The sequence below is a fragment of the Ranitomeya imitator genome, chromosome 2 (assembly GCF_032444005.1).
Source record: "Ranitomeya imitator isolate aRanImi1 chromosome 2, aRanImi1.pri, whole genome shotgun sequence".
NCBI lineage: Eukaryota > Metazoa > Chordata > Amphibia > Anura > Dendrobatidae > Ranitomeya > Ranitomeya imitator.
In genome coordinates this window covers 482,144,405-482,166,957 of record NC_091283.1, presented here as the reverse complement: position 1 = coordinate 482,166,957, position 22,553 = coordinate 482,144,405, and the positions used below count along the sequence as shown (strand labels likewise).

Here is a 22,553-nt window from a genome sequence, read left to right as displayed (position 1 = left end):
GACAATGGCTCCCCTAGAACCCTTAGGGTGATGGGGTTGGAGAGTTTACCCCTCAGTATCAGGGGAGGGAGAATTACGGACGAACTATTGAGGAGGGAATCCCGATGGATATACAAACTGAACAGCCTGGCACCCTGTGGCTTGAATGAGGAGCTGTTGCATACAGGTTTCTATAGGAAGCTATAGTTTTGTTGGGAAGGGCAGGGAAGGAGGGGCTTTTTGTTTTGTTCTATTTTATAGGAACAGCTCTTTATTTACTTATTTTCCAAACATGCACCCCCTCCTTTTCCTTCCCTTTTCTTTTTATTTTCTTTTTATATTCATTTGTTTTTCATATTATTCTAGTTGGAGACTCCTCTAGCATCCCTCTCCTTCTTGCTTCCGAGTTGATATTTGGGGGACCATGGATGAACATCAAGCCCTCTTTACTGTGAATCTGAGTGGACCATGGGAGCCGTTATACTTTCCGGATGGATATGACTCTACACACAGATCGGTTTGGGCCATAGGACCAAGCAATGGATGGGACTATGCGCATGGACTCTGATATTACAACTGGACTCATGTATTATTCATGATATAGTTATTTTTACCATTGTCCGTGTTTTTTTTGTTTTATTGTTTTTTTTCCCCCCCTTCTTTGTGAATGCTGTCTCGCCTTTTGGGTTAGGCGGATTATCCCCTTCTTCGAATGTTCTCCTCATGGGTACCATATTCAAACTTATGGGCCCTCCAGTATTATATATTATGGTCTGATCACAGCTACATTCTTATAAACTCTTTTGCATAGAAAGCTGGCTCAGGTTTCAACTTGGTTTCAACTCACGACAAATGGCAGAGCATAAAGATCAGGCTTTGTTCTGCATTAGATGACTATTTCAAGCTCTATGCTGCATCAGCATGCTTGGAGCCTCTGTCAAATAATTTAAATGGGTTTCATCTCTATTGTTATACAGTTGTGTAATAACAAAGAGCCTTTGTGATACAGGAATGTGCATTGTGACATCATGCACCTTGTATCAGATAACTCGCTGCTAATGAATATAGTTTCCTTACCGAGGTACCAATGGCGCCTCCGCATATGGTGTATGACACATTGGGCTATTACTGTAGGTCTGTATGCATGTGCTTTAAAAATTGCCCTAGTAATTGCGCCACTTCACCTGTTGCACGGTGATTGGTTACATTGTTGTGTGCTTTCATATTTGTTAATTTTTTAGCGATATATGAGACTAGTTATTGGTGTGGTATGAATTCCTCTGCACGGCTGGATACAAGCGCAGCGTTATGATTGGGCACATGGGTCCGATCTGAGACTTGGTATTTTGTGCGCTTCCTTGCTGATATGGGCTGCCGTGGTAACCCTCATTACCAGCCAGCGCTATGGATGCTGTGCTGGCGTTTGCGCAGTATATCCGCTCTTAAACTTTAGATTGCGCTCAGCGCCTCTAGGGGTGTTGTAGTTGCTTTAGTAACCCTCTACGCAGATGGGACTTGGTGTATTTATGCGCTGTAGCGTTGATATTGGTTGCCGTGACAACCCTTACTATTAACCGGCGCTGACGTCAGACGCTGGGCTGGCGCTTGCGCAGTTTGCCCGCATCTATTCCTTATCCTTAGACTGCATGGGACGCTTTAACAGGATATTGATTGCGTGGCTTCCTGCGCCTGCGCTATGGCACTCTTTGCACGCCGCTGGGACTTCCTTTTAGTCTTGGCTGACGCCGCGCTGCTCACCTGGTATGCATTATTAAGCTCTTTGTATGATATATAAAGCAGGTCCACGCCACTGGATGACTGTGGACCTTGAGGAAGACGCCTCCAGCGTCGATACGCGTGGGTCATACAGCTCTAGGGCAGTGTTTATTTAGCCGGTATTTGCTTTCTTTGTGGGAAGGGGATTCTATGCTGGGCGGCTCTTCATCTTCTAGCCGATCCCAGCTGGCTCCCCTAGGTAATGTTCAGCCTATTTGTTGTGCATGATATATTTGTACCTTACAGTTGTGGGGATTAGGCAGGTTATATCAGGTGTCACAGCATGCACAAAGGGGCTGTAACTCATACAAATATGTGCCCTTTTTCTATTATTGGGACTGTCTAAATAGGTTCTATTTGTGTATTAGCACGTAGGATCTGTATCTTTATGTTATTTGTCCTCTTTCCCATCATTGCATGAGCCGGCATTACAGAAGATGAATAGGCCCTATTGTGCTGTTATAGTATTGCACTTTGTATTATGTGGACCCTTATTTCCCATTGTTTATGGGTGTTTTTAATTGTTTTTACTACAGTTGTCTGTGTGGTGTGGTTCTAATAATAAAATTTGTTACTTGTTTGTTTAATTGTATCGTGGTGATCCCGCTCTTATGATGCAGTCTCTTTTCTTATGAATTGTTTGGTCAATTTTGTATGCATCTTGTGATCCCCGACAAATTTTACTAGTAGATGGTGCCCGCTCAAACTGTGTTTTCCAATAGGTGAAATATTACAAATCGCTCTGATTGGCTGTTGAAAGTGAAACTGCGAATCAGAGCGATCGTAGCCACGAGGGGGTGAAGCCACCCCCCCTGGGCTAAACTACCACTCCCCCTGTCCCTGCAGATCGGGTGAAATGGGAGTTAACCCTTTCACCCGATCTGCAGGGACGCGATCTTTCCATGACGCCACATAGGCGTCATGGGTCGGATTGGCACCGACTTTCATGACGCCTACGTGGCGTCATGGGTCGGGAAGGGGTTAAAGTGCTGATGGCAATTACATAAGGTATGATCTTTTAATGTGCACAATAATCTTAAATCGACACAAAAATTGGGTATTTACAGGTTTCATTGCTACTCATCATGCGTCATTTTGTATGTTTACGGCCTTTTTTTGATTTTGTGAAAGATGACACTTTACACCATGGAGTTTTTTTTTGTGACCAACAAACATCACAATCAAATTGGCCGTTGTCGTCCCCCCTTCCCCAAAAGCAAAAAGGGTTTCTACCCATTTGTGAACTAGTAGCAGCCATTTATACAACAGCTGATTTTTCCCCAATTAAAGAGCAGCTACACAAAGGTTTTGATAGGCCCAAGTCAAGTACATTACACAGCCAATGCCTTCTCAAACTAGGTTGAGTTACCGGATGTATGGGACATTGGCTGGGATGTGGAACTTTGCCCCAGGATCAAAATCCTCTTCAGATCTGAGAACTGGAGGACACACTCCCTGATATTTCAACCTAGGAGTTTAAAAAAAATATGTATTAGTTTTGTTCGTAACAAACCATTTAATGCTTTTGTTGATTTATTCATAAAAAAAAAAAAAAACAAGAATTTTATCATAATTGAGTTTTGTAACTTAATACTGTAGAGTTTAAAAAGTTATAAAACTACTAACCTGAGGTTCCACCATTGCTGGTTATACTCAGAATCTGGGAATCTTCCATCAAACACCTTCCAACGCCACTGATCCATCAGGTATCCAAAGGGAAGGAAGGCAATTTTGTCTAAAGCGATGCTCATAAGGTAGTTGATGTCACTTTCTAAAAACAAAAAAAACTTTTGCCAATTACATGAATCTCCTTGATAAGTGTACATGAATACAAGTGAAACTTGGAGGTTGCTTAAGTAAACATAAGAATGAAGTTCTTCGGCCAGGGTATTTGGTGCTGTTAACGACACATCTGAACAATCACCACATCATGCAGAACCGAGCTGCGCCAGATGGGCCTTTCAATGAAGTGTGTACAGTGGGCTCAGATTTTGATCTAGGAGATAACTTTGAAGCTGATCATAGCTGCACAGTTCTTCATACTATTCTGCCCTACACTGCAAAATTGGTGCAGGGCAAAAGGAGAAGCTAGAAATTATATGTACATCACATTCAGCTTCCTGACAAGACATCACAGGATCCCACGAAGGCAAGCCAGATAAAGTATGATTACTTTTTCTAAAAGGAATATCATAGTTTGATATAAATTACTAAGTTTCCCATAAAACTCAAGCTTTAACATCCATCATATTCGTATACAAGTAGGATTGAGATTAATTTAAACTGGGTGTAAACAAAAATAATGAAGGGGAAGCTGGGGGAGAAAAAAACAAAAACAAAACAAAACACACAACTAACGCTTCTACACTAAACAACAACAACTGACTTCAACCCCTCCACTACCCAACATATTGGAGAATTTAGTCAAACAAGCTGACCAAAAAGTAAAGTAAAAAAAAAATGGACATTGACCATTTTTATTTTGTCTCAATACTTTGCAAAAGTGTTTGTAATTTAAAGAATTAATCATCTTTTGAAAGGAGTTATGCGCTTCTTTAGAGAATTCTAAGTTAATACAAAGGATCTTTAACACCCCAGGTAACCGGTTGTTACAGTGATGTTGCCTTCCTTTCGGGGAGGGCGATATCATGCTTTGAGGCAAGGAGGATTCCCTTTACCAGATAATGCACCCACATTCAACACATTCTGAATCCAGGCCAGAAGGGGGAGCTCAAGACCTGGATTCAGGGGAGCTTCCCCAGCTTCAAGTGTTCTTGTCTGGAGGAGGAGTTAGGTTAGTTGGTGAGAGTAGAAAGAGAAGGGAGTCTGGAACAGAGCAGACAGCGGAGCCATGCAGCCAGGACTGAGCTGCAGCTCCAGGGAAGGACGTGAACCCGAGGGGTTGAGAGTGGTGGAGCAACTGAGGAAAGGAGCACAGTGGAGAAAGCAAGGGGTTCAGAGGGGAACTGACCAGATACTCAGACTCAGAGCCGAAGCGCAGGAACCAGGCACCCTGAGCCCAAGGCTGTGTTGTACCCTAGGACACAACATACAGTCCTATGCCCCCCGGTTCTGCCATTTGCCCACACCATGTCTGGAGGCAAAGCAGCACCTGAAGAGCCTGGGTCGTGATAGAGACCCTATAAAACGTCTCACACCACTGCCCACCATACAGGTACCTGTCTCAGGACAGGAGGGAGAGGACTTTGCCAGCAAGCTACAACCAGCAGGGACCTCGCATACTAGTGTGAGTAGGAAGGCTTATGGACCTCACCTGAGAGGGAACCACTATTGCCTCTGGAGCGCCCCCAGATGCAGGGCCGCGGATTACTCGGTACCGGTCCTCTCTGGCTCAGCTCTGGGGTTGTCACGGTGGCTGGACCCGGTTCCGTGACCCAGCTAAGGGGAGTCCAATAAAAGGGATGAAGGTTTGCTAAGGTTCGGGACGCCACCTGTGGTATTCGGTCAGGTCGACCGACACTGCTCGGGGTCCACTGGGGTGATGTGATGGGAGCTAGATGGTACTTCTGGAAAAGTATAATGTTACAGGGTATATACACTAGATTCCTTGATAGGGCGTTGATCCAGGGAACTAGTCTGACTGCCGTATGTGGAGTCAGGAAGGAATTTTTTCCCCCAATGTGGTGCTTACTTTTTGCCACATGGTTTGTTTTTTTTTGCCTTCCTCTGGATCAAACAGCAGCAAAACATGGCAGAGGTTCTTACCTGCCTAGGCCTCCAAACAAATGCACTAACCGGATGCAGTGGACCCATGTGGTAAAATAGAAACACAGGTGCAGCATAACCGATGACGCAGCCACTCACCAGCTACCAAACTAATGGAGGGGGTGGCTGCTTGGCACATAGCTGCACATAAAAACTTGTATGTGGCGCTGTTCACACAATGGAGATGCACAGCATCCAGGCAGGCCTAGTAGTGACACCTTTCTATTAGATCAGGCGGGCCTGCCCAGCGCTATCCAAATGCACCCCATGTGCACAGACACCACAGTTTACAAGCTAATAGAAGGGTGTCACTACTAGGCCTGCCTGGATGCTGTGCATCTCCATTGTGTGAACAGCGCCACATACAAGTTTTTATGTGCAGCCATGTGCCAAGCAGCCACCCCCTCCATTAGTTTGGTAGCTGGTGAGTGGCTGCGTCATCGGTTATGCTGCACCTGTGTTTCTATTTTACCACATGGGTCCACTGCATCCTGTTAGTGCATTTGTTTGGAGGCCTAGGCAGGTAAGAACCTCTGCCGTGTTTTGCTGCTGTTTTTTCAAATTTTTGGAGGATCTCTGAATCCTCTTTTTGTGCTTTTGCTGTTTAGAGCTTCCTCTGGATCAACATGTTAGGGCATGTTAGGTTAGGCTATGGGTTGAACTAGATGGACTTATAGTCTTCCTTCAACCTCAATAACTATGTAACTATGTATACCTTCCCACAGGTGAAGTGAGTCTCCAGGGTTTCCCAGTGGTGTAGGTAGCGATGGTGTGAGGTGCAGTCAATAACGAGGACACAGGGTGGCAGTCTCTTTACCTCTTTACTGCTGACTTCAGGATCCTCAATCCAGAGCACTGTTAACAGGGCTGTCTGAGATCGGCCGGTCCGAAGGCACATCCAGAGTTCCCTTTGCAGGTGGAAATAGTTGCCTACCACTAGCGCCTGTGTATTGTAGTGCTTCCCTGCTGAGCATTCGGGATAGTCCTCACAACTTCTGCTCTCGTTCTCTCTCTCCGTCCCCCAAGTTTGTTATGGCTAGGACGCACCCGTTTGACGGGAAGGCTCGGAGCTATTCTGGGACCCTAGAGACGCCCCTCTCCACGGTTGCCCCCTATGTCTGCTTAGGTGATGTATGGTAGACAGCCAACCTATAATTAACTGTCCTGCGGTATTTGAAGTATGGCATAAAGTCAGTTACTTCCTCGGTGTATCGGTCACCGGCTACGCACCTCAGTAGGATGTTGCCGTTCTCGGGGCACGACTCCTACTGGCTCTCCTTTGTGCTTGATCTCGTTTCTCACTGTCCACAATATCCTTCTCTTCATGTCCTTTCTAAGGATACCGCCGAATGGTAGTGCAGGCGCAGCTCTGTAACAATCTGTCCTTGTCGCTAAGTCTCTGCCAGGTTCCCACGCCTGACAGGGACCCCTCTGAAGTCTCCCCCCTCAACACCCCCTGCCACGGGATGTTGCCTGGGCAAAACCCAGTCAGCTTCTGTCCTAACTTCCTATCCAACCCCTAGTTTTACCAGTGTGAGGAGTGGCCTAATAGAACCTTTTGCTCCCCCTAGTGGCCAGAGTGTGAAGTACAATGTGTGCTTGTGATACCTGGTCAGATGAACTCCTTTAGTGCCATCAGACGTACCATCAATCCCCTTAGTGGCAGAGCAACATTACTGCAATGACCAGGTCTCTGGGGCGCTGCACCTCCAGGCCGGCCAGACCACACCACCTGTGCCTGGTACCCTGGACTGTGGACTGCTACCACCAGTAAACCAGGTAAAGACTTTACAACTGTTATCCGTTATTTACCGGCAACCCATCATCCTTGCCAAACACCCTGGGAGCGTTACCATCTTGCTGCAGCAACATCACCCAGAGGACCTCTTTAAGCAGCATCGGTCTTCTCTGACAGAACTACAGGTGGCATCAAATAGACTTTATTTCCAAATTCCCTTTAAAGACCTTTCCCCTTTTAAGTGAGCGCCTAGGGCCACGGACCGGATCGCAGCCACTGACATTCCCTTTAAGAGTGACCAGACCCGGTACGGAGTATCTCCATTGCCCTGGTGGAGCGACTCAGATCCTCAGCTCTTGGCTCAAGTGGAGCATAGTTACAGAGTGTCTCTTGCTATAGGTCCATCTTGTATTAAATTAATTGTCCATTACAATGTGTAATGCTACATTCTACTTTGGTGGCATTCTAGGTTTCCCCACATTACAGTTGAAAACCGAGGGTCCCAGCTGAGGGACAAGTATAAATCAGTACAAAAGAGGACAATGTTTTAATATGGGACAGGTTTAGAAAGATGAACAGACTCTTTAGAATTATAACAAAGCCTAGAATTAGAACAATCAGACCTGATGCAGGTAAAACAGCTTCAAGGTACGATTGTCCAAGGTGAATATTTAAACGATAGACAAACAACGAAAAGATACGACTGGTGTTTTTCATACCTTCGTTTTCATCAGGTTTTTCTAAGAGGCCAATAGAGTGGAGATGTTTTGGTGTGGAAACAGACAGGGCCATTACATCACCAATAGCCTCATGGAAGCCAGGATTTGCACCTTCTCTAAAAGTAACTGGTTGATCCTTGTACTGTAGGAAATACTGAACATGGCCCATCTCATGGTGTACGGTAATCAGGTCATCCATGTTAACCACTGTACATTGCTTAATTCTGAATAAAAGACCAAAAAAAAGTTACATTAATTTGGCTGCTGTACAATTCACAACTACATTTCCCTTTAAACATTCTCATTTTACAATGGGAGTCTTTAGTTTCTTGCATATTAAATTGACTACGATTTCCTGGGAATCTCTCTGCTGGCAATTCTTTGAATGCCAGGAGTGCAAGATGACGACAATTGTACCAATTAGGTAGAGAGACCATTATTTCTAATTACTTATTCACAAGAAGCATTTGTCCACTTGTATCACTGCAGGAAGTCTTATCTTTTATCCAGAACATGTAAGAATCCTGTCATTAAGCCATCTACGAGCATTTGTTCTATATGGATTAAAATCCTTTGCATGATTACAAATTATAAGCCATCACATTGCCAATCAGCAGAGCTGTGGTAGCATTTATTCTGATTACTACATAACAGCCACTTAATCCTTAGGTTCAATATACTGAGTGTCACAGTGGATTACAGACCACTAGATCCACAAGAAAAAAAACAAACAAAAAACAGCAGAATTGCGGTTTTGTTTATACTCCCTTTAAAAAAAAAAAAAAAAGAGTTGATAAGCTAAAAATCCCAACAAGGGCTTATGCAGATGGAAGTATTAGAATACACTGGGGATTGCACCCAGACCAATGTTGGTGCAACACCTGCTAGGGCCGTGGGGTACTCTGAACTGGGTCAGACTGTTCTTAAGGGGGTGGTCACGGCAGCAGTAATCCAGTCTGTGGCCTTGGGTGCGCAATTAAAAAGGGATGAGAGACTTTATAGGGGATTGTTCGTGATGCCATCTGTGGTATTCGGCTACAGATGACCGACGCTGCTTAAAGGAATCGCTGCGGCCAATAGTAATGCAGCTAGGATGGTCCTGCTCCCCACGGCTACCAAAACAGTCTGAGGGGATTGTGGAAGTTGGGATTCAGGAATGATTGGAGGACATGGACTTTAGTTTTTTTTTACCTTTAATTGTAGGTGTTGTCTGGAGCACAGGCAGTGGCATATCTAGGGGAGGGGGGGGGGGGCCGCCTAATGCAGTGGTCCACAGTGTCTCTCCCCTGGCAGCTGCATTCTGCCACCCCCCGGTCTGGGAGTCAGCCATTCTCTGTGCCGACTGTCAAGCGGACAGCCAGCACAGAGAAGCTGCAGCACGTTGGCTCCCAGTATTCAATTGTACTAATATCTTACAGACACGAGTACAATTGAACATCTGACTGCAGAGACTAGCATGGAGGTGACTTCGGGAGGTAACGATGTCACCGGAAGAGGTGGGGCCTTCTTCATTCCAGTGAAGACACGATAGCAGGAAGCTGCTAGAGAAAATAAGTGGGAAATGAGGGGTTTCACCTGCACATGGGGCCTTGTAAGGAGAGGACTGAGGATCTGCAGCATGGAGCCATGTGAGGAGATAAAACTGAGGTGTGTGGAGAATGGGGGGGGGGGGGGGGGAGAGATAATTATGAGGGGCTGTGTAGTGGATGATAGGGGGCTGTGTGGGTGGTGATGAGGGGCTGTGTGGGGAATGGGGAGGGATTTATTGTGTGAGGGAGATTTGAGGACAAAATGAAGAGCAAAGGGGGAGATGGGGGCATGTATGAGGAAACAGTACAGGGGAATGGGTTGGCATATATGAGGAAACAGAACGGGGGAATGAGTGCATGTATGAGGAAACATGTACAGGTCCTTCTCAAAAAATTAGCATATATAGTGTTAAATTTCATTATTTACCATAATGTAATGATTACAATTAAACTTTCATATATTATAGATTCATTATCCACCAACTGAAATTTGTCAGGTCTTTTATTGTTTTAATACTGATGATTTTGGCATACAACTCCTGATAACCCAAAAAACCTGTCTCAATAAATTAGCATATCAAGAAAAGGTTCTCTAAACGACCTATTACCCTAATCTTCTGAATCAACTAATTAACTCTAAACACATGCAAAAGATACCTGAGGCTTTTATAAACTCCCTGCCTGGTTCATTACTCAAAACCCCCATCATGGGTAAGACTAGCGACCTGACAGATGTCAAGAAGGCCATCATTGACACCCTCAAGCAAGAGGGTAAGACCCAGAAAGAAATTTCTCAACAAATAGGCTGTTCCCAGAGTGCTGTATCAAGGCACCTCAATGGTAAGTCTGTTGGAAAGAAACAATGTGGCAGAAAACGCTGTACAACGAGAAGAGGAGACCGGACCCTGAGGAAGATTGTGGAGAAGGACCGATTCCAGACCTTGGGGAACCTGAGGAAGCAGTGGACTGAGTCTGGTGTGGAAACATCCAGAGCCACCGTGCACAGGCGTGTGCAGGAAATGGGCTACAGGTGCCGCATTCCCCAGGTAAAGCCACTTTTGAACCATAAACAGTGGCAGAGGCGCCTGACCTGGGCTACAGAGAAGCAGCACTGGACTGTTGCTAAGTGGTCCCAAGTACTTTTTTCTGATGAAAGCAAATTTTGCATGTCATTCGGAAATCAAGGTGCCAGAGTCTGGAGGAAGACTGGGGAGAAGGAAATGCCAAAATGCCTGAAGTCCAGTGTCAAGTACCCACAGTCAGTGATGGTGTGGGGTGCCATGTCAGCTGCTGGTGTTGGTCCACTGTGTTTCATCAAGGGCAGGGTCAATGCAGCTAGCTATCAGGAGATTTTGGAGCACTTCATGCTTCCATCGGCTGAAATGCTTTATGGAGATGAAGATTTCATTTTTCAGCACGACCTGGCACCTGCTCACAGTGCCAAAACCACTGGTAAATGGTTTACTGACCATGGTATTACTGTGCTCAATTGGCCTGCCAACTCTCCTGACCTGAACCCCATAGAGAATCTGTGGGATATTGTGAAGAGAAAGTTGAGAAACGCAAGACCCAACACTCTGGATGAGCTTAAGGCCGCTATTGAAGCATCCTGGGCCTCCATAACATCTCAGCAGTGTCACAGGCTGATTGCCTCCATGCCACGCCGCATTGAAGCAGTCATTTCTGCCAAAGGATTCCCGACCAAGTATTGAGTGCATAACTGAACATTATTATTTGATGGTTTTTTTGTTTGTTATTAAAAAACACTTTTATTTGATTGGATGGGTGAAATATGCTAATTTATTGAGACAGGTTTTTTGGGTTATCAGGAGTTGTATGCCAAAATCATCAGTATTTAAACAATAAAAGACCTGACAAATTTCAGTTGGTGGATAATGAATATATAATATATGAAAGTTTAATTGTAATCATTACATTATGGTAAATAATGAAATTTAACACTATATGCTAATTTTTTGAGAAGGACCTGTATGAGGGTGATGGGATGTGTGCAGACACAGTATGGGGAGTCAGGTGAGCAGGCAGTATAGAAAGTGAGGGGGTAAATATATGAGGAGACAGTATGGTGAACAGGAGGGATGTGAGAGGGGACAGTATGAGAAGACCGTATGGGGGGAGAAAAGTGAGTGGGCACAGAATAGAAACTGAGTAGTGGGGGCATAGCATGGAGGGACAGTAAGGGCACAGTATACCAAGGAGCGGAAGTGTGATGAGAGAGTACAGTATAAATACTGAGCCCTATAGGGAGGACAGTATGAGAGGACAGTGTGAAGAGGGGGCCGGTATGGAAAGGAGAGGTCAATGTGAAGAGCATGTACCATATTTTGTGCAGACAATAACAGCGAGGGGCAATTTTTTATTCAGGAACATTATAATGACACTTGCATCTTTAAGGGTGTCATGTGGAGATTTTCTGCAAAAGAGTGGAGAAGATGGAACTCTGCAGAGACGACTGGATGACAAAACTCATCATGGGATCTGGGCAAAATGAAGAAAAGAAGAACTGCTCTAGAGACGACGTCATCTATAAAGGTACATGGATGTTAATGTTATTTGTGATACTAATTCTCATGTTTTTATTTATGTTAGGAGCATTAAAGGGGATGTCCAGGTTTGTAATGAGTCTGCAGTCATTCTTTGTGACTGCAGACTTGAGTTCTCAGAGTGCGCACTGCATGCTGTCAGGATTCTCTCGTGCTGGCGATTTTACATACGTGCGGTTGCAGCGCCCCAGGGTCCTGGTCATTGCAGTAATGTCATTCTCCTCGGGGGGGGGGGGGGGGAGGGGGGGGTTAGTGATGTTATGTTTGAAGGCAATAAAGGAGATCTCTACCAGGTAACAAACACACAACACACTCCACACTCCAGTCCACCGGGGGAAGCCATGCTCCTATCAGGGCACTCTTCACAATTAGGTAAAACTGGTGGTTTAGACAGGAGGTTAGGCAGAAGTGAGCTGGGCTTCACCCAGTGAGCTGCTATCTGAGCTCTGCTCAGGTAGTGGGTTCCTGACAGGGGTGGGATCCTGTCAGAGGCCTAGACAGAAGGCCACGGAGCTGTGCCTGCCCGACATGCGGCAGCATCCTAAGAGACACTGAAAGAACTGTATTGTAAAGCGTGAGAAAAGTCACAGGAAAAGGAGAGGAAGCCAGAAGGAGTTCTGCCCTGCACAGACTGCCTCCTTCTGAGGCGCAGGATCCGGTAGCCGTAACACCGAAGGAGCAACAGTCCTTTATGCCTTGTGCCAGAGACTGTCAGGACAGCCAATTTCAAGTTACTGATCCACCCTATACCCAGGAGGCACGTGGCAACTTGTAGAGGCTGGGGCGTGCTAGAGTCCCTGTAAAAAGCCTCAGGCCACCAGTCATACGGGTTTGTCCTATCCATCTGGGGGACAGAGAGAGACATAACATCTACAACAGTTGTGAGGACCTTATGAGAAGCTCAGCAGTAAGTTACTTTAACACCCAGGTGCTAGAGGAAGGCTACCGATTTCCACCCGGATAAGGGGACTCTGGATTTGCCTTTAGACCGGCCAGACTCTGCCTGCCCTGTGATCTGGTGCTCTGGACTGTGGATGCTGAAGCCTTCAGTAAAAGGTAAAGAGACTACACACTTGTGTCCCCATTCTTCACTGCGCCTCACACCATTCACCATCTACACACTGGGAAGCCCTGGGACACACTTCACCTGTGGGAAAGTATACCATCTAGCTGCCATAACATCACCCCTGCGGACCCCTAAGCAGCGTCGGTCACCTTGACCGAATACCACAGGTGGCATCACAAACATTTCGCCTTTAAAGACCTTCCATTTACAACGGATGTTCCAAGGGCCGCGGACCGGGTCAGCCACCGTGACATACCCCTTGAGAACCAAAGAGCCCAGTACAGAGTTCCCCTAGCCCTTGGGGGCGCTCCACGGTCACATGCTGACTAGACATGTGTGGCCTCACTCAATGAAAATGAACTGAGTGAGGCCGGGCACGTCTAGTCTGAATGTGGCCAGATGTATACAAATCACATGCTTGTGCTGACATGACTGTCCACCGGCAAGGGAGAATCCTAAAAGTGTGCAGTGCATTAGTTGTGAGAATTCAGAAGCCTGCAATGTCAGGATTCAGCGCTGCAGGTTCCAGTAGTTGTCACATGGACTCTTCACTCACATGCAACTTTCATACTTCTGGTCCTGTGACAACAAGCTTCTCTTCTGCTTCTCTCAGTTTTTCACAAAGTATTGAGAGCATTAGGGAGAGCGGCTTGTCGGTACATGACTAAGTGTGCAAATCACATATGTCCTGGGGGGGGGGGCGCCAAACTGAACTCTTGCACCGGGTGCCAGAAACCCTAGATACACCTCTGAGCACAGGTACAGGTGGTATTGGAAATCCAGGCAGCCTGGAAGAATTTCTGAATCCCCTAGCCAGGTGGGGTTGGAAGCCTCCCTACTGCACTGTTCTTTAGGTTCTTGATGCCTTAAGCTCTCTTCAAGTCCCTCTCAGTCTGTCCCTTAAGTGGAACACTATACGCATAGCAGGCAGCTTGAGCCTTTTCCTGATGTCACTCCTTCGTGGTGGCTCCAGGCTCTCTAGTTTGATGCTGTGCCTTCGGGCGTCAGATGTGGCCAGGAGACCTGCAATCTCCCGTTCTCTGGATTCATTTGCTGGGCATGCAGTTCCCACACAACCACAGACTCTGGTCTGTTGCGCTCAGTCCTGGGTTGAGCTTAGACGCAGCTCCTATCCCTAGCTTCTCACTTGCGTCCTCTTCCTTCACTAGCTCAGACTTGCCGACTAACCCCGCCTCCAGACCAGAACTCATCAGGGAAGCTCCCCTAAAATTGGGTTTAGAGCTCCCCTTCTGGTCTGGAGTCAAGAAAGTGTTGCATGCTAGTGTTACCCGTTAAGGGGGTTCCCTTCTTGCTTCCAGGCATGGCATTTCCCCCTGTGAGGGAGGCATTGCCACTGTGGCATCCGGACTCCTGGGGTGCCACATTAGCCTATGGGCTTGTGCACATCTGATTTGTTTCTTTACACTGTGTGCAGAATTAAGCAAGTTGTATTTTGATCACAATACTTTTTATACATGTTGTCCTACTCCAAGATATTCAGGCTTGAGAGCCAACTACGAATTAAGTAAATCAGATGTGCATCTCTGTAATGAGGAGCAGTGTTGTCTAATGACATCAAAACCCTATATAAAAGGTGTGCTTAATTATTAGGCAACTTCCTTTCCTTTGGCAAAATGGGTCAGAAGAGAGATTTGACAGGCTCTGAAAAGTCCAAAATTGTGAGATGTCTTGCAGAGGGATGCAGCAGTCTTGAAATTGCCACACTTTTGAAGCCTGATCACCGAACAATCAAGCGTTTCATGGCAAATAGCCAACAGGGTTGCAAGAAGCGTGTTGGGCAAAAAAGGTGCAAAATAACTGCCCATAAATTGAGGAAAATCAAGTGTGAAGCTGCCAAGATGTCATTTGCCACCAGTTTTGCCATATTTCAGAGCTGCAACGTTACTGGAGTAACAAAAAGACAAGGTGTGCGATACTCAGGGACATGGCCAAGGTAAGCAAGGCTGAAAAACGACCACCTTTGAACAAGAAACAGAAAATAAAATGTCAAGACTGGGCCAAGAAATATCTTAAGACTGACCTTTCAAAGGTTTTATGGACTGATTAAATGAGTGACTCTTGATGGGCCAGAGGCTGGATCAGTAAAGGGCAGAGAGCTCCATTCCGACTCAGACGCCAACAAGGTGGAGTACTGGTATGGGCTGGTATCAAAGATGAACTTGTGAGACCTTTTTAGGTTGAGGATGGAGTTAAGCTCAACTCCCAGACCTACTGCCTGTTTCTGGAAGACAACTTCTTCAAGCAGTGGTACAGGAAGAAGTCTGTATCGTTCAAGAAAAACATGATTTTCATGCAGGACAATGCTCCATCACATGCCTCCTACTACTCCACAGCATGGCTGGCCAATAAAGGTCTCAAAGAAGGAAAAAAAAAAAAATAATTGACATGGGCCCCCCCCCTTTTGTTCACCTGATTTGAACCCCATAGAGAACCTGTGGTCCCTCAAAATGTGAGATCTACAGGGAGGGAAAACAGTACATCTCTCGGAACAGTGTCTGGGAGGCTGTGGTGGCTGCTGCATGCAATGTTGTTCGTAAACAGATCAAGCAACTGAATCTATGGATGGAAGGCTAATTTTTTTGGGGGGGTTGTTTTTTGCATGTCAGAAAAGTTTTTCCAAATTTTGTGCAGTGATTGGTTTACCTAGTGAAAAGAAACATGTGAGATGGGAATATATTTGGTTTTTATTAAGTTGCCTAATAATTCTGCACAGTAATAGTTACCTGCACAAACAGATATCCTCCTAAGATAGCCAAATCTAAAAAAAAACTCCAGCTTCCAAAAATATTAAGCTTTGATATTTATGAGTCTTTTGGGTTGATTGAGAACATTGATCAGTAATAAAAAAAAATGCTCTAAAATACAACTTTCCTAATAATTCTGCCCACAGTGTAGAGTTTGACCAAGAAAAAAAAAAATGTGTCCTCCATTTTGTTAAAAAGTTCTTTTAGGCGTGTGTCATTACTGTATTGGTGGTGCACCTGGCACTCATACTGACCAGTTGTATTCAGCCTCTGATGCCTGCAAAGCCTATGTAATGGCTGTTGATAATGGCCAATACATAGCTAGTGGAGTTCTGTGCTTTACATCTGGCTGCCACTGGAGGCGATTGCACTTGATTTAAGAGGGTGTTAGACCATCAATATTGGTATTTGTTGGGGGGCCAGCAATCTATAGGTGGTGTCAATCTCAAAAGCCCCCAAAACACCTTTCATATTATATAGGTAAGCAGTCCGGTTGGGTATGGATTGCAAGTTGTTTGCAGTCCATTAAACTAGAGACATGGATGACGACAATTTTAGTTTTTCCTTTAAATCACAGCAGCCTCAGGTTACATTTTCTGAGACAGCAAGTAAAGAGAAGGGATAAAGATCTTCTGAAAGACAACCCAACTAAGTTATTCCAGGATGTATCTGGCCATCAGGTGACCACTCCATTTTATTTTGTATGAATATAGGACCCAGATAATGCAACTAAAAGTAGCCATTTCTGACTTCAGGATTAAATTTAAAAAAATATATATATATTCCAACATAATTGATTTGGGGAATATAGTACAGCCCTTTGGCCATGAAAATAAAAATAGACCTTTATAAAAAAAAAAAAAAAAAAAAAAATCTAATACATTCACAAGTCTAAGAGGTTGATACCTGAAGTCTTTCCGGTTGTAGAAATCCCAAGCAGATGCGTGACATACTACATCTCTGTCAGAAGGCTTCTCAATCATGGATTTTTCCCAAAATTCATCTGGCATGGGGATAAGACCTAGAGATTTAAAGAAATTATCCGATTCTTCAAACATCCTTTTAGCGGTCCATTTCTTAAAAAAAAAACAAAAAACACACCTTTAATTGTACAGTTTGGTCACAATTTTGTTATGTACAAGCTTTTTTCTGACACTAACATTGTTCAGTCATAGCCGTATACCAAAACTTCTTTCCTTGGCGCGAGTCCTGACATCAGGAAGCATCATTGAATTGGAATACAAAATTAATATAGCCCAGGAGGTTCAATGAAAAAGGATCGATCCAAGGGATGATTATTACTGTGATTTCTGAAACAAACTGTTGATACCAGAGCCTCTTTTCCCATCTACATAGGGTGCTGTGTAGCCATAGACATTTCCCAATTAGGTAGTTGCATGAAAATATATATTTTTTCAAACTAAGGTACATGACTGTATAGGTTATGAGATTACAAAATGCAATACTACATTTTACAACTTTTCATACCAATACCCCGTCATTTATTTTGAACAACTTATCTGAAGATTTAAAGAAATCTATTTGAACGCCCATTAAATAAATGTCCTGAATGATCAGTCACTCTCCAATCCCACCAAACGACTCATTTTTACCTTTAAAATGCGTTGAGAGATTTGAATTGTACTTAATATTTTATTCATCTTTAAAAAAGGACCATTCTGACTGTGGAAAGCATTTAAGGCATGTGCATTCGTTAGCCAAATCCAGAAGTCTGTCCAAGTATGCACTGGGACATACTGCCCGTCTTCGGTTCTCCTGACATGAATGCAAGATCTTCATATAGGCCTATAAGACTTGAGTTGGGGCAGGAGACCCACATCTAGTCCATACTCTATTTTTTCATGGCTGTCTGAATTCAGTCTGCTTTACCAATCTTTCCAAGAATATTTCAAAACTTATTTAGTGTCAGTCATCTACCAATTGTAAACAATTTAAACAATCCTCTTCATAATTGCTCACCCTCATACGGAGTCTATCAAGCTCATATCGTGCCAGTTAACTCCTTAGCTGCTGCAGTTTCTATTTATCATGGCATATAAGCAGGAGTAAGCTTTTGTCACCACACCAGCCTTCTCTACAATGCTTTCAGACTTCTGGCATGAGCGTAAAGTCTCCAGTAAAATGTACTGTTCTGCATCATTGAATAACCTACCTGAGCTATCATTGCAGGGGTAGCATCAACTTGTGCGGCATTAGGATATGGGACAAGAAGATCATATATGTTGGACCAGGACTGTGCCCACATGTTCCCTGTAAAGTATACACAATTACATTTATGACATTGTGATTGTCAAATACATGTATGCATGGAATTTGATTTAAGAGTTTTATAGGTTAGTGTTGGAACCATTAGAGATCCCACAGACATTGATACATCCTATAGGTCTTTTTTTAACCAAGCACCCCAAATGAATGGAAAAATTATTCTTCATCTCACCAAGTAGGTGGGCAGGAATAGGCCCCTTCAGATTAACTTTCTTGTCTCCATATTTCTTGTAGAGTGCACGACGGACGTAGGCATGGAGTTCATGGTAGAGCGGCTGCAGCTCATGATAAAGTCTTTCAACTTCACTCTCTAAAGTTGGGGTTTCGTACCAGGATCTCCAGTATGCTCCATTGTCTGCATGACCTAGAAGAGGAGATCAGGCAGTAACAAAAAAAACAAAAAAAAAAAAAAAAGTATTTTAGATTGAAAAACTTCTTGCATAAATTTGGTCTGTACGTTAAAGACTTTCCCATGAACAGTGACATATTCAAACTCCAGAGCAGTCACACACATGTATGGGTTTATCAATTTGTGTAAATGACGACACTTGTGACTTCTGTGAGACTTCCTGCTTTTGAGACAATTTGCCACTTAAGCTCACTACTTTACACACCTTTAGTTCACGTCAAAGTTTAGGCAATCACATTGAGTAGCTTAGGCCACGTTCACACTAGCGTTGCGCCGCCCTGCGTCGGCGACGCAACGCGCGACGCACGAAAAAACGCGCACAAACGCGTGCGTTTTGCGACGCATGCGTCGTTTGACGAGAATCGGACGCACAAAATGCAACTTATTGCATTTTCTTGCGTCCGACGCTAGCGTCGTAAACGACGCAAGTGTCAAAAAACGCCACCCAAAAAACGCACGCGTCCCCTATGTTAACCCCTTCAAGACCCAGCCTATTTTGACCTTAAAGACCTTGCCGTTTTTTGCAATTCTGACCAGTGTCCCTTTATGAGGTAATAACTCAGGAACGCTTCAACGGATCCTAGCGGTTCTGAGATTGTTATTTCATGACATATTGGGCTTCATGTTAGTGGTAAATTTAGGTCAATAAATTCTGCATTTATTTGTGATAAACACGGAAATTTGGCGAAAATTTTGAAAATTTCGCAATTTTCACATTTTGAATTTTTATTCTGTTAAACCAGAGAGATATGTGACACAAAATAGTTAATAAATAACATTTCCCACATGTTTACTTTACATCAGCACAATTTTGGAAACAAAATTTTTTTTTGTTAGGAAGTTATAAGGGTTAAAATTTGACCAGCGATTTGTCATTTTTACAACGAAATTTACAAAACCATTTTTTTTAGGGACCACCTCACATTTGAAGTCAGTTTGAGGGGTCTATATGGCTGAAAATACCCAAAAGTGACACCATTCTAAAAACTGCACCCCTCAAGGTACTCAAAACCACATTCAAGAAGTTTATTAACCCTTCAGGTGCTTCACAGCAGCAGAAGCAACATGGAAGGAAAAAATGAACATTTAACTTTTTAGTCACAAAAATTATCTTTTAGCAACAATTTTTTTATTTTCCCAATGGTAAAAGGAGAAACTGAACCACGAAAGTTGTTGTCCAATTTGTCCTGAGTACGCTGATACCTCATATGTGGGGGTAAACCACTGTTTTGGCGCACGGCAGGGCTTGGAAGGGAAGGAGCGCCATTTGACTTTTTGAATCAAAAATTGGCTCCACTCTTTAGCGGACACCATGTCACGTTTGGAGAGCCCCCGTGTGCCTAAAAATTGGAGCTCCCCCACAAGTGACCCCATTTTGGAAACTAGACGCCCCAAGGAACTTATCTAGATGCATAGTGAGCACTTTGAACCCCCAGGTGCTTCACAAATTGATCCGTAAAAAAGAAAAAGTACTTTTTTTTCACAAAAAAATTCTTTTAGCCTCAATTTTTTCATTTTCACATGGGCAACAGGATAAAATGGATCCTAAAATGTGTTGGGCAATTTCTCCTGAGTACACCAATACCTCACATGTGGAGGTAAACCACTGTTTGGGCACATGGTAAGGCTCGGAAGGGAAGGAGCGCCATTTGACTTTTTGAATGAAAAATTATTTCCATCGTTAGCGGACACCATGTCGCGTTTGGATAGCTCCTGTGTGCCTAAACATTAGCGCTCCCCCACAAGTGACCCCATTTTGGAAACTAGACCCCCCAAGGAACTAATTTAGATGCCTAGTGAGCACTTTAAACCCTCAGGTGCTTCACAAATTGATCTGTAAAAATGAAAAAGTAATTTTTTTTTCACAAAAAAATTCTTTTCGCCTCAGTTTTTTCATTTTCACATGGGCAGTAGGATAAAATGGATCATAAAATTTGTTGGGCAATTTCTCCCGAGTACGCCGATACCTCATATGTGGGGGTAAACCACTGTTTGGGCACTCGGCAGGGCTCGGAAGAGAAGGCGCGCCATTTGACTTTTTGAATGGAAAATTAGCTCCAATTGTTAGCGGACACCATGTCGCGTTTGGAGAGCCCCTGTGTGCCTAAACATTGGAGCTCCCGCACAAGTGACCCCATTTTGGAAACTAGACCCCCCAAGGAACTTATCTAGATGCATATTGAGCACTTTAACCCCCCAGGTGCTTCACAGAAGTTTATAACGCAGAGCCATGAAAATAAAAAATAATTTTTCTTTCCTCAAAAATGATTTTTTAGCCTGGAATTTCCTATTTTGCCAAGGATAATAGGAGAAATTGGACCCCAAATATTGTTGTCCAGTTTGTCCTGAGTACGCTGATACCCCATATGTGGGGGTAAACCACTGTTTGGGCGCACGGCAGGGCTCGGAAGGGATGGCACGCCATTTGGCTTTTTAAATGGAAAATTAGCTCCAATCATTAGCGGACACCATGTCACGTTTGGAGAGCCCCTGTGTGCCTAAACATTGGAGATCCCCCAGAAATGACACCATTTTAGAAACTAGACCCCCAAAGGAACTAATCTAGATGTGTGGTGAGGACTTTGAACCCCCAAGTGCTTCACAGAAGTTTATAACGCAGAGCCATGAAAATAAAAAAAAAAAATTATTTTCTCAAAAATGATCTTTTAGCCTGCAATTTTTTATTTTCCCAAGGGTAACAGGAGAAATTTGACCCCAAAAGTTGTTGTCCAGTTTCTCCTGAGTACGCTGATACCCCATATGTGGGGGTAAATCACTGTTTGGGCACATGCCGGGGCTCGGAAGTGAAGTAGTGACGTTTTGAAATGCAGACTTTGATGGAATGCTCTGTGGGCGTCACGTTGCGTTTGCAGAGCCCCTGATGTGGCTTAACAGTAGAAACCCCCCACAAGTGACCCCATTTTGGAAACTAGACCCCCAAAGGAACTTATCTAGATGTGTGGTGAGCACTTTGAACCCCCAAGTGCTTCATAGAAGTTTATAATGCAGAGCCGTGAAAATAATAAATACGTTTTCTTTCCTCAAAAATAATTATTTAGCCCAGAATTTTTTAATTTTCCCAAGGGTAACAGGAGAAATTTGACCCCAATATTTGTTGTCCAGTTTCTCCTGAGTACGGTGATACCCCATATGTGGGGGTAAACTACTGTTTGGGCACATGCCGGGGCTTGGAATTGAAGTAGTGACGTTTTGAAATGCAGACTTTGATGGAATGCTCTGCGGGCGTCACGTTGCGTTTGCAGAGCCCCTGATGTGCCTAAACAGTAGAAACCCCCCACAAGTGACCCCATTTTAGAAACTAGACCCCCCAAGGAACTTATCTAGATATGTGGTGAGCACTTTGAACCCCCAAGTGCTTCACAGACGTTTACAACGCAGAGCCGTGAAAATAAAAAATCATTTTTCTTTCCTCAAAAATGATGTTTTAGCAAGCATTTTTTTAGATTCACAAGGGTAACAGGAGAAATTGGACCCCAGTAATTGTTGCGCAGTTTGTCCTGAGTATGCTGGTACCCCATATGTGGGGGTAAACCACTGTTTGGGCACACGTCAGGGCTCGGAAGTGAGGAAGCACCATTTGACTTTTTGAATACGAGATTGGCTGGAATCAATGGTGGCGCCATGTTGCGTTTGGAGACCCCTGATGTGCCTAAACAGTGGTAACCCCTCAATTCTACCTCCAACACTAACCCCAACACACCCCTAACCCTAATCCCAACTGTAGCCATAATCCTAATCACAACCCTAACCCCAACACACCCCTAACCACAACACTAACCCCAACACACCCCTAACCCTAACCACAACCCTAATTCCAACCCTAACCCTAAGGCTATGTGCCCACGTTGCGGATTCGTGAGATATTTCCGCACCATTTTTGAAAAATCTGCGGGTAAAAGGCACTGCGTTTTACCTGCGGATTTTCCGCGGATTTCCAGTGTTTTTTGTGCGGATTTCACCTGCGGATTCCTATTG

General features: G+C 44.3%; 1 protein-coding gene across 1 annotated transcript in view; it reads right to left on the bottom strand.

Annotated features, from left to right (window-relative positions):
• The window catches only part of ACE (angiotensin I converting enzyme), an 85,314-nt gene that overhangs the window by 6,586 nt on the left and 56,175 nt on the right, over positions 1-22,553 (bottom strand). Inside the window, exons 17-22 of the mRNA XM_069751360.1 lie at positions 18,321-18,512; positions 18,036-18,133; positions 16,769-16,938; positions 7,939-8,162; positions 3,382-3,526; positions 3,125-3,223 (exon numbers count right to left, since the gene is read on the bottom strand). Coding sequence (XP_069607461.1) covers positions 3,125-3,223; positions 3,382-3,526; positions 7,939-8,162; positions 16,769-16,938; positions 18,036-18,133; positions 18,321-18,512 — 928 coding nt within the window. The remainder of the gene's footprint in view (positions 1-3,124; positions 3,224-3,381; positions 3,527-7,938; positions 8,163-16,768; positions 16,939-18,035; positions 18,134-18,320; positions 18,513-22,553) is intronic.